The sequence below is a fragment of the Zootoca vivipara genome, chromosome 1, assembly GCF_965207765.1.
Source record: "Zootoca vivipara chromosome 1, rZooViv2.hap1.1, whole genome shotgun sequence".
In the NCBI taxonomy this organism is placed as follows: Eukaryota; Metazoa; Chordata; class Lepidosauria; order Squamata; family Lacertidae; genus Zootoca; species Zootoca vivipara.
Genome location: NC_142582.1, coordinates 120,851,654 through 120,864,017, shown reverse-complemented (window position 1 = coordinate 120,864,017; position 12,364 = coordinate 120,851,654). Strand labels below are relative to the sequence as shown.

Sequence of the window (12,364 nt, the reverse complement as noted above, 5' to 3'; positions counted from 1 at the left end):
ATTTTGTCTGCTTTGCTCATTTTAGGTGTGTGTGTGTGTGATCACTTTTATTATAATTGAATTAATCTAAAATAACTTATCTGTGCTTGTACTCAAGTCAATAGCATTAAAGAAAATTCTCAAGTACAATTTGCAAACATGGAGCTGGAGCTGGAAAAATCTTAGGCATTTAAAAATTGTATGCTGCCCTAGGATCTAGGAGTTTCCAGTGCTTTGCCATTCTGACACGTGCTGAAAAATGGGGACAGGTCCATAATCTCTACAGCTCTTTCAGCCACCTAAACTGTGTATGATAGAGTGATAAAGGTTGCAGATCCGTATTAGGAGTGTGCACCCTAAGCTTGGACAGATGTTTTCTATTGGTCTTGTAGTAAAATCATGTTGCTACTAAATACTCACATATAGGTCATTATGTGCATATCTTTCAAATACTTGGTTAATTTGGCTCCCTTCAAACTGGTGTCTAATTTGTTTCCTTCTAGCTCTTGTTTTATGTGTGATTACTCTGCATAAAGTTCTTATTGACTAGAGGAGCAGTGTGATTTCCAACTGGTGGACCTAATTAGGTCCTGCAGGCCTCCCCATTTGGCCCCAAGGGAATTTTGGCTAAGCCATGCCCATCTGCCTTACACCTGAAGTCATATATAACATCAGGAGTGGCACAGGTAAAGGTGCAGCTGAGCCAGAATGAGGTGTGCAGGTACCTGCAAAACCTTATGCAAATTGCTGTGGCTTCACAAGCTACAATAACCAGGTGGTTTCTTAAGATCTAATGAGCTGCTAATCGTCAGTGCTTCGTGAATTATGCCTTTGCCAGTGTGGTTTGATTTCAAACCGTGCATGCAGAAACAGGCCACTTGCCAATATTGTGACATCAGGTGCTTTACAGCTGGCCCACAAAGGGTGGTGGAAATAATTACCTGACCTGCTGGCCAGATCCAGTCCCCCCTCCCCCGCCTAGAGGCATAGGGCTGGATCCAGTTGTGCTTTTCTGTTTGCAGAAGGGCCTTTTATCCAGCAGATACTTCTGCTAATGGAAAAGCAGGGGAAGATTATTTTCATCAATTCCTTCTCATTATAGCAGCCCCCTGTACCCTGAAAATCTATTCCACAGGTTGGGATTCCTTCCAGAACCTGCTGGAAGTGGTTCAGGGAACAGCAGGGGGAAGTGGGAATCGACACGTACACACACACACAAAAATCTCCCCCAATTATTTATTTATAAGAATTCTTATAAAGAATTCTCAGGTGTTCCTGACCACCACGTTTATCGGTAGTGTGTATAAGCATACCCTGCCCCATTAAGCCTCCTTTTGGGTCCAGAAGCACCCACATTGGTAATCGCGCCTGAAACGGTCGCCGTCTGTATAGTCCCTCCACATCTTCATATAAAAGGCTTCCCATTTATTTGTTCATAAGTATTTGGTGACACACTGTTTACCTATAGGATGTGCAGGTTTGCATGTGTATATTCCCCAGTAGTCCTTATTTAAATATGAAACTGATTAACAGTAGCTTATTGATCTCCCCCAAATTTACAGTAGGGTGTAATGTAAGATGACATTCATATTGTGATATTCTTTCTTCATCAGAAAATGTCTTTTGTTTCAGAAGTTATCAATCCATTCAAAATTGCTAAAATGTCATTGACTTCACTTTTTTTAAAATCTAGGTTGCAGTTGTTAAATTGAAGTGCACAGAGCGCATTTATGCAATGAAGATTTTAAATAAATGGGAAATGCTTAAAAGGGCAGAGGTAAGTGCAGTATTTCCAATTCATATATTTCTTTTTCTTTTTTTAAAAAAAGAAAATCACAGTGAACTTCTGCCAGATTAGAAAGAATTACTGCATGTGCATATAGGAGCTTGATTCCTCCCTGCAATCCCCCCCCCCAAGTGAGATGCTTTAATGCAATCAAGTCTGACAGTCCCTTCGAGGCATCTGTTGTTCTCAGCAATACTGTGTATTCGTTTACCAGACAGTCTGCCCTAGTTTTTTTTACCATGAATTATATTGGCCAGATTTTTGTTTACTATAAAACCAAGTTAAAGACTACATGGAGGCTTCAGATTTCAGTTGCTATGACATACAGAACCACATGCTAAATGCATTATTCAAGACAAAGAATGTAAGTTTGTGCAATTTGAAATTCAAGTCTTCAAGGAGGATAGTTAATTGAGGGAGGATTCTTTTAGTTCCTTAAAAAAGATCAGAATGTATTTGTGAAAGGAAAACACTGAAGCAGTGTTGATCCCTTAATAAATGTAATACTTGGTTCAGAAATTTTATAAATGCCTCAATAGACCCTTAACGTACCTCTACTTATGAATTTAACGCACATTCATAAGTCGGAAAAAATTGTAAGTCGAATCCCATAGGAATGCATTGGGAGAAAAAATTCGTAAGTCAAAGCAACCCTATCTAAAAATTCATAAGTAGAAAAAATCCTATCTAAACAGCATCCAAGATGGCAGATGGAGCTCCATTCGTAAGTAGAAGCATTCATAAGTCGAGTCATTCGTAAGTAGAGGTACCACTGTACCTTTTAAAAGACTGGGACACAATATGCTGAAGAAAGCATCTTAGCATAGTACGCATCACAGTAGAATCAGTGAAGAATGCATTAGCAAAAAACTAAACAATAATAATTTATAACAAGACATATATGACATTTAGCAAGAACTCTCAGAAGTATAAAGGAAATTTGGTTGCAAAGTTCACATATAAGTGTAGTGCCTAGTTTTCATTGGACAGACATATATGTGACTGGATACTGCATTGCATTGTAGAGATACCATATCCAGTCTCTGGTACAATACAACCTTTATAAATCTAAGAGTTCCATAGCTCTCCAGTTCTTAAGTTACCACTTTATTTTTCATGTCAGAAGTCCCGGGAAATAGTTTCTATTCTGCACCCATAGATATATTCCTAGCTGCTGCTAGGAATCTGTCATTTCCCTATTCCATGGCTTCTTCAGATGCTTGAAAGGAAAATGACACCATTTCCTTCCCTACCCTGAATGGCTTGGTTTTACTATCTGTTGAACAGTGCTAGCTTCTTATTCTTATTATTACTGTTGTTGTTGTTGTTGTTATATAAACTCTGGGTGGCTTATAAATGGGTTTGCTGTGTTCATGTGCCCTTTGAGGGAAATAAATATAGAAATAAAAATTCTGAAGTAGTTAAGAAGCTATATCAGACCCATTGTATAAACTGGTCAGTTGGGAATGGTTAATGAGTTTTGTGATCAAAGGAATATTTGACTTTGTAAAACAAAAATGTAACTTGTACACTGCAATTTTTTTAATAATTTGGTTGTTTATAAATATTCATATAATAAGATACTGAGCCTTTTGGACTTGTCTTGAAATGTTAGTTTGATATATTGTAAGTAGTAAATGGTTCCTTGCTATGAATATTGGTGTGTTGCAGAATTGGTGTAAACGTGTTTGCACCTGTGTTTTCTGCAAAGATGTCAAATATTTAAAAGTACTCCCCTTTCCCTTTTTAGACTGCTTGTTTCCGAGAAGAAAGAGACGTTTTGGTGAATGGAGACTGCCAGTGGATTACTACATTGCACTATGCCTTTCAGGATGAAAACTATTTGGTATGTGAAAGCTGCAATTCTTTAAAGGAATAGGGCATTGACTCCTAGTTTCTCAGTTGGGTACCTTTTTTGAATCTCGAGCATTATCTGCCTGCCTGCTTGTGTCTTTATTGTGGAAGAAAAACAAATTCCCAACATCATTCATATACACTTTATTTTGCTCTTTTGATATGTTGATTTGCCATTAAACGTAATGAGCTAGAGTGAATTGAATTAGATGGATGATTGTTCATTAAATGCTTTTATTCTCTAGTTATTTACCTTGGCTCACTTGCATTGTGTTATTTTATACACAAGATCCCAAGGCTTCTGCTAAAACCCAGGGTGGCACGACTGATTTGAGGGCCACCTGTGGCTTTTTGAATGTTGAGTTACAGCTCTGAAATATTTTTGAGAGAAAACACAGACAACTTTAGAGTGCAATCCTATGCATGCTTCTCCAGGAGCCAGCCTCACTTACTTAAAAGCGATTTATTCTTAGTAAGTATGCCTAGGGTTGCAGCGCCATTGCATATGTTTGGAGGGCCCTGGAGTGCTTGGGCTCAACAGGGGGCATCTGTACTGTCCAAGGGCTATTGCAGAGAAATTGCAGCAAAAAAAAATACCTTGCTTGTGTCTTTGAAGAGAGTTATTGAGGAACAGACATGCACAGACAAGGGAACTTTATCCATATGAAATGGATGCAGTTCTTGGGAACCTTGGTCAAAGTTACTGTACCCAAATGATTGAGTAGCCAAATTTACTTTTATTTTCTTGTACTTTTTTACAGTTATGTTTTCCAAACCAAATTAACCCTTCTCACCTTTGGCGCAGTTTCTGCATTTAATTTTATTCTGTGTATCTTTTAATTTGAAGTATTGTTTTTTGAAAATCTTTCTTCGCTGATCGTCCTGTGGTTTGGAGACAGGAAAGCACAGAGAAAATAATGCAATTTTTTTTTTAAAAAAGTTTAAATTCCACAAAGCATTTTTGTCAGTACTGACCAAGAGACCCAGAATTCTTACATGACAAGCAGTCAGTATCTTTGACTGTTGGCTGACCCATATTCTCAAGCTGTTCTCTCTTGAGTTAACTGCCTGTCAAGAACTGATGACACCAAACTTCTGACCCAGCAGATTGTCTCCAAGGCATCATTTTACAAGTCTAAGGGCAACTCTATAACCATAGCTCTTGGAATCTATTTTCATAGCAAAATATTGCCACTCAATTTTCTGTGTAAATGCTCTAAATTAAATATTCCTGGAAGCTATTCAGTTACCTACAATGAGTTAATAAATAGAACTTTCACTGGATGCAATTACCGTAAGTCACGCACCTTCATTATAACTCAAGTATTTGATCAATTTATTCAGCTACATTTGCATCCCACCTTTCATCTGTTGGACTCAAGGTAGCGTAGGTTTCTAGAACTGACCAGACTTAGAGCTGCTTAGCTTAATGTCATCTTCCTTCAGTTCTTGACCTGGGACCATGCCACTCACACACACATTCCCATATTTCACTGAAGCTTGCAGAGGAGAAATGTTTGATGGCTTGTGCCCACTTTAGCAACTGGCTGTATGAAAGCTTGAAATAGCTTAACTTTCCATCTTTCCTGTAACTGCATTACTTAATAATTTAAAAAGCACATTTTAAATACATTTTGATATTTCTGTGTTTTATTTCCATGGCTCTGATTTGCTTTAACTTTTAATGCTGAATTTTAAATTGTTGCAACCCTTCCTAGGACCTGCTGGTGAAGAAGCCGGTAATAAATTGGATAGTAATAATTTAAAGACATTAGCCTCTTTGACTCCTCTTTTTGCAGACACATCTTTTGTGCTGTGGTTGTGCAGTTGCTGAATGTGATCAGTTGGATTGGGTTCTGCATTGATTCTCACCCGTGTTGTTTATTTTGTTTTCACATTTTTTCAGTACTTAGTAATGGACTACTATGTGGGTGGTGATTTATTGACCTTACTTAGCAAGTTTGAAGACAAGCTTCCTGAAGATATGGCCAGGTTCTACATTGGGGAAATGGTGCTTGCTATACATTCCATTCATCAGCTACATTATGTGCACAGGTAAGGATTCTGTCTTGTTGGTTGTGAATAAATAAATAACATTGTGGAGGAAACCCTTACAACTTAGGGGTAAGCAATTTTCTTAAAACAGAAAACCCCCTACCCCCAACCAAACATTTTATACATCTCCATTCATTGTGGCTATACCAAGTCTGCTGATAAATTTCTCTTATTTTGAGTGGTACAGTTTTGGCTTCATAAGCATTGACATGTTCACCTGAAGATTAGAAATAAATATAAGATTGATGTAGTAAAAACAGGAATAGCTATGATATCCCTCCTGTGGGTTGATCTTTATTTCCTTCCTGTCTTCACAATGATAGACATACAGTCATACCTCGGGTTACAGACACTTCAGGTTGCGTGTTCTCGGGTTGCGCACCGCGCTGAACCCGGAAGTACCGGAACAGGTTACTTCCGGGTTTCGGCGCTCGCGCATGCACAGAAGTGCTAAATTGCGCCGAATCGTGACCCGTGTGTGTGCAAACAGGTTGCGAACGTGCCTCCTGCATGGATAACGTTCGCAACCCAAGCATCCACTGTACTTAGCAACTCTTCCAGACATATGTAGCAATGGTTCCACCACCAGTTCTGTTGTCGGTCATGTCCTTTTTGTCCCATGTTTTCAGCTTTCCAAAACATAGCCTTTATATTTAAACAGTCAAAATGTAATTCACCAACTTGCTTTAAAAAATACACACCATCAAATTTTTAAATGCTGCAAGTCTTTCTCCAGGGGAGAGTGTTTTGTGATACGTTATAGATGTTGGCCAATCTTTACTTTGTGCAGCTGCTATGACTCAGCAAAACAGATTTTCTGATCCTGAGAATTAGATTAGCCTGACTAGAACACGTTATATGTACTTCCAGATTGCAACTCTTTATATGCATTTCATGCACTTCTAAATAATATTTCTTTTCCCAATTAATAATAAGTAGAAAAATAAGAATTATAACTAAGGCGAGCCTCATACTGAAGGGTGACGTTATGTGGAAGTGTTTACAGTGTGCACTTGGCACAAATAATCACAACTGTAAAGTTACACATATAAGAAAATGACCCCCATTTAGTTAGGGGTGAACACCCAGAATGTTAAATTGTACATAATACGAAGGAAGCTTGAATATGTGAAACAGAGGGGGATAGCTAGAGTGCTCTTGAGCTTTGATGGTTTTATTCTTGCAATAGCAAATAATAGCATTTGGAACACAATCAATGCAGAAAAAGAAAGAAAGAAAAATTAACGGCATGGCATCAGAAATGTCAAGTTGTCTCATCTAAAAACCTCTTAATGTGTATCACTACATGATTAGTGAGCAAGGAAGCTCAAACTACAGATCAGCTAATATTTTCTATTAATAGAAATGCCCACAGATTCTGAGGCCGTGTGGCAATTTAAAAAATAATAATTTGGGGTTACTACAAGATCATCTGAAGAGTTGGAAGTTACCAAACTAATTTGGGGCATATGTATATAGAATATGCACTCCTCTGTATTTTGATGTCACAGCTTAAGCCTAACAATATTTACTGATAAGTAAACTCCATGTTTGCATGCTTAATTACAGTTTAAGAATATCAGAACAACTAATAGAGATTAATTACAATCTGGGGCAATTAGACAATTGTGTATTCTTCTGTCGTACTTGTTGGGATATGGAATTTCTTTTTGGGAAGTGGCTCAGTATATATTGGTATAACATGGCAGCCATCAAAAATCGAGTCTGCCATTTGGTAGATGCCCCCATTCTGAATTCTTTTATAAGACAAATTTCAACATGGCTGTCTGTTTGAAGCGATTGCACACAAAAAAAAACACCCACCACTGGTGGGGATGTGAGAGACATAGGAAGTACATGGATCACACAAAAGGCGTTAAAGCATCCTGTTTTCCACAGTGGTCATCCAGATGCTTATGAGCATACTGAATCTCAAGGCTCATGTTGGGATGATTTAAAACACAGTTTAGTATACCATGAGGGTAACTTCCCACAGCAGGACATGAGGGCAACTATCTCTCTCCCATGGCTGTTTCCCAGCAACTGGTACTCAGAGGCATGCTGCCTCTGATCCTGGTAACATAACAGTCATCATGACTGATAGCCATTGATAGACTTATCCTCCATGAATTTGTCTAACCCTTTTTTAAAGTCACTTCTGGTCATTGTGTTAGCATCTCTTTGTGATGAGCGTGCCATGATTTTGTCATTAAAGTATTTTTTTATCTTGCAAAACATAACATGGCTTTTAATGACCTTTCTAAATTACTGCTCCCTCAGGAAATCACTTTAGGACTTTGTCTGGGATTGAGCTAGCTAGAAAATTGGCATTTAAGTCAAGTTTTCTGAGTAAACAAATGTAAAATGCCACGGGGGAGGGGAATCTGTAATGTGATGTATAACGTAGTCGTCTAAGAACATTGTTACCTGCTTGATTGTATTTAATTTTACTAAAAAGAAACTTGTTTTTGCATGCTGGTTGTGAGGAAAGGCGGTGCCTGCATGTTCAAGAAAAGCTTTAAAAAATAGAAGAATTCATTTTTGACACTCTCCAATAGTTAATCACCTTGCTTCCTGTGGGAAGGAAATGGAAGGCAAAGGACACATTGTACATTTTTATTGTTGAACTGCTGTTAGCAATGCATGTTCCAGAAGAATCTTCGGTAAACAGAAGGCGAAACACTTGATCAGTGTTGCCTCAGTATGATGTGAAAATGGAAAGTGACACTGCCCCCCCCCCAATTAATTGCATTATCTCTTTAATTTGGAAGAAAAGTAAAGTAGTTTCATATTGGAAATTTATATAGTCATTTCTGCTTTGACCTTCCACCTCAGAAAACTATGAAAAGCAATTATCTTACGCATGGAATTATGAAGTATGGGAAGCATACACCTGGTTTCTTAATCCAAAGACAGAAAAGGCAATTTCTTTAATGTTGAGGATGTCTCAAAAGTAATCAGTAGTCTACATATTTGCATATTTAGTTAAATGTCATTAACATATTTCCATGAAATTGGCAAGTTGGGTATATTTCCAACCAATGTGAGTTGGTGCATGCCATTTTTAAATGCCCAGTACCATCATAAAGAGGTATGTATAATTTTCATTTATAGCCAAGTAAACAGAATGCATTACTGGAGAAAATATATGGTTTATTTCTAAATTAGATTACTAACTGCTCAGTAAAGTTCTTGCTTGACCTAATGTACATACTGTATGAAAATAATAATTTCTTTTCAAATCAGAGATATAAAACCCGACAATGTTTTATTGGATATGAACGGCCATATACGCCTGGCAGACTTTGGATCGTGTTTGAAGATGAGTGAAGATGGCACTGTACGTATCAATAAAATGTTAGGTTACTTATTTCAAATGGAACTTTGTGCATTTTTGTGGCATAATTGCTCCATGTTAATCTGCATATTTTTTGGGAAGATACAGTATGTAATAACTGAAAACAAAACTAAAGATTTCAGGGCGAGGAAATTTTTTAACATGCTTCCAGGACATTTTTTTGTAAGGTGTTCACTCAAAATGAAGATTTTAAGAACTTAACTCAGCCACATGGGCTTGGATCCTGAAAACTGCAAGCCTCCCTTCTGAAGCCCTCTGCACACTCCCACAAAGTGCCTTTGCCTGAACCCCATCCCACACTGTCCAGGAGAGTTCCTGATCCTCTAGAGAGGCTTTCCAGGGGGTACATGGGGCTGCTGGGTGGAGTCGTAGATAGAATGGGAAAATCCCTTACTGCTTATGGTTCCCGGAATCCAATTCATTACATTTTGTTACACAGGGATTCATAGCCCTCTCTCATGCTAGGATATAGTTAATGTAGTGTGTGTAGATGAATTAATCTTAAGACTTGGGTATTTATTTTACTTTGAAGGTGCAATCTTCAGTTGCAGTGGGCACACCTGATTATATTTCCCCTGAAATACTGCAAGCGATGGAGGATGGCATGGGGAAATACGGGCCTGAGTGTGACTGGTGGTCCCTGGGAGTCTGCATGTACGAAATGTTGTATGGTGAAACACCTTTCTATGCAGAGTCGCTGGTGGAAACCTACGGGAAGATTATGAATCATGAAGTAAGAGCTATTTAACTATGCATTCACTAAAATGCTCATTCCTCTTATGTACTAACTATATCTTGAACATATATGTTTTTGGAAGCTTTGGGATTTTTGCAGTAGATAGATAGATAGTTCTAGTAAATACACAGGAGTAGATTATGCAAGCATGAGGTCTGTCTGCCCCTAATGTATGGAGTACAAGTGGAGTCAATGTTTAATTTCTGAAGAACTTCTGTTGTCTCTTCTATAAGACCTTGTCCTTGATTCTGTGTGGGTATGGATGGGCAGTTCCTTCCCATGGAAAGGAAACTGTGTGTGCTCAAACACAATTATATTCTGGTGTGTAAATAATGGTTGGCTACCAAACTTAGGCACAGTTTGTGAACCCTAATTATTATTATTGTTCAAATTTCCACAACATTTTCGGTTGCATTCCGACTTACCATAAGCCCATTCAAAAACAGTCCCTTAGCTAGCCTTTTCTCATTGTAGAAGTCTGAAACCATGTATCCCTTCCCCGTTCTGTTTTCTTTAGGAGAGATTCCAGTTTCCATCCCATGTTAGTGATGTGTCTGAAGAGGCAAAAGACCTAATCCAGAGGCTTATTTGCAGTAGGGAACGTCGTCTGGGGCAGAACGGAATAGAAGACTTCAAGGCGCATGCATTTTTTGAAGGGCTAAATTGGGACAATATCCGAAATTTAGAAGCACCTTACATTCCAGAAGTTAGCAGTCCTTCGGACACATCAAACTTTGATGTAGACGACGATGTATTAAGAAACCCTGTGAGTGATTATTTATTTTCTTCCTAAAGGCAATAGTTTTCAAACTTGCTTCTTTGAACCAAACCTTTTCATCACTGACAGGACTTCTGTATGTCCCAGGAGATTCTGGGGAGAGTTCTAATGTGCACACCAGGTTAATGTTAATTCTCTTGGGCCTCATCTTTTCTCTGCATGAACTGAATGCAGTTGAGAACATATTCAATGCTCACCTGTGGCTGTGCTCTGCCATTGTTGAACATTTCACTGATATTTCCTTGGTGCATAGTGAAAACACTGACAGATAAAGTCCAGAGTGAAGTATTCCTATTTTAAATGAATAAATCTGAATACTTAATCTTCCTAAATAACATTTATATGACTATGGCCCTTTTTACATGGGATGGACAGTGTACACGTGGATGAAGGAGCGTGGTGGCTGTTCCCTGTCCCTGAGGCGAGGGACAAAAAAGCCAACATGTCCTTCCAGATTCAACTTGGTTTTCATCCTGCATTCCTTTTTGTGCAGGAAATGATACCACCTGGTTCTCACACTGGCTTTTCTGGACTGCATTTACCATTTGTTGGCTTTACCTACACAACTGAGAGGTAGGTGAAAAATGTTCATGGATATGGGCATATGAGAAAGGGCCACACTCAGATCTCGTCATTTGCCTTTCTCTTAACGTATTCTACTGCAGCTTAAAATGCTTGCCCCTGAGTGTCTTGGGCTCCTGTGCTTTTTTGTTGCTTATGATTTCTTTATATGAGCACCATCACTGGATATGGTGCTTTAAAGAGTAATCCGAGCAGCAGAAGACAGGTCTTTGCCCCAGGGAGCTTGAAATCTACAATTCAGCAGCTGGGAAAGTGAGGAAGGGGCAAGGTAAGGTAAAAGGGTAAATTAAAGCAAATACACTTCCACATATTTAAGCACAATTTAAATTGGGAACGAGGACAAAGGGAGTTGAGCAATAAAATAGAGAGCGAGAGCGCTTTGTCAAGGTAATCACTTAACTGGTGCCCCAACCGGTAGTTCTAAACACAAAGAGAATCCATCATCTGCAGTCTCCAGCCTCAAGGTGAATTGAACATCACCATACTTCTTCCCTATAAGTGAGCTTCAGGGCTGATCAGGGAATTAAACTAGGATTTCCCTGTCTGGGTTCTCTCCACTATACTACACTGGCTGTGATAATGGAAGCGTGATAGACTGGCTTTCCATGTGGTTAGAGTTGCAGAATATTTTTTAAAAGCCGGTTTTTGTAGTGAAAATAATGTTGAGGAGGTGGTTCTCTTGCGGATCAAAGGGCATATGGAGTGGTGAAAGGCCTGGACAGGCTGATATCATAGATGCACATGAGCTTATAAGAGGTTCAGTCAGATCATCATTCTACCTAGCCCATTGCACTTTGATATGACTGGCAGTAGCTCTCCAGGTTTTGGGGCAGAGATCCTTTCAGTTGGAGATTCTAGGAGTTCAACCTGCTACTTTTTATTGAAAAGTGCTTGTTCTGAGCTGTGGTTCCTTCAGCTTTCAAAGGCAGTCTACCTGTCCTTCCTGGGAAATGTAGTGTGTCCATATAGTACTCTTAAACTTAAGGAAGAATTGTCACAACAGCAGCATTGTTCCATTTCCAGTCTCTCCTGAATTAAAAGTTGCTGCTGCTGCTTCCTCCCCGATAAGCTAGCCTGTGCTGGCTGGAGTGAGAGAAAACAGATCACACAGCACATTGCTGCCATTTTACTTGCAGGCCAGCTCAGATAGTACTAAAGCAAGGATCTCTGTTATATAATCTTCACAGATGTTCCAAGGTTTCTGCTTCTGTTGAGTTTCCAACAGGAAACTGCTAC

General features: G+C 38.9%; 1 protein-coding gene across 3 annotated transcripts in view; it reads left to right on the top strand.

Moving 5' to 3' along the window:
- Nucleotides 1-12,364, top strand: part of CDC42BPB (CDC42 binding protein kinase beta) — a 98,990-nt gene that overhangs the window by 40,425 nt on the left and 46,201 nt on the right. For all 3 annotated transcript variants that reach the window (XM_035105480.3, XM_035105471.3, XM_035105453.3), the window contains exons 3-9: nucleotides 1,673-1,756; nucleotides 3,516-3,611; nucleotides 5,526-5,674; nucleotides 8,921-9,014; nucleotides 9,565-9,765; nucleotides 10,286-10,534; nucleotides 11,040-11,119. In XM_035105480.3, coding sequence (XP_034961371.2) covers nucleotides 1,673-1,756; nucleotides 3,516-3,611; nucleotides 5,526-5,674; nucleotides 8,921-9,014; nucleotides 9,565-9,765; nucleotides 10,286-10,534; nucleotides 11,040-11,119 — 953 coding nt within the window. The remainder of the gene's footprint in view (nucleotides 1-1,672; nucleotides 1,757-3,515; nucleotides 3,612-5,525; nucleotides 5,675-8,920; nucleotides 9,015-9,564; nucleotides 9,766-10,285; nucleotides 10,535-11,039; nucleotides 11,120-12,364) is intronic.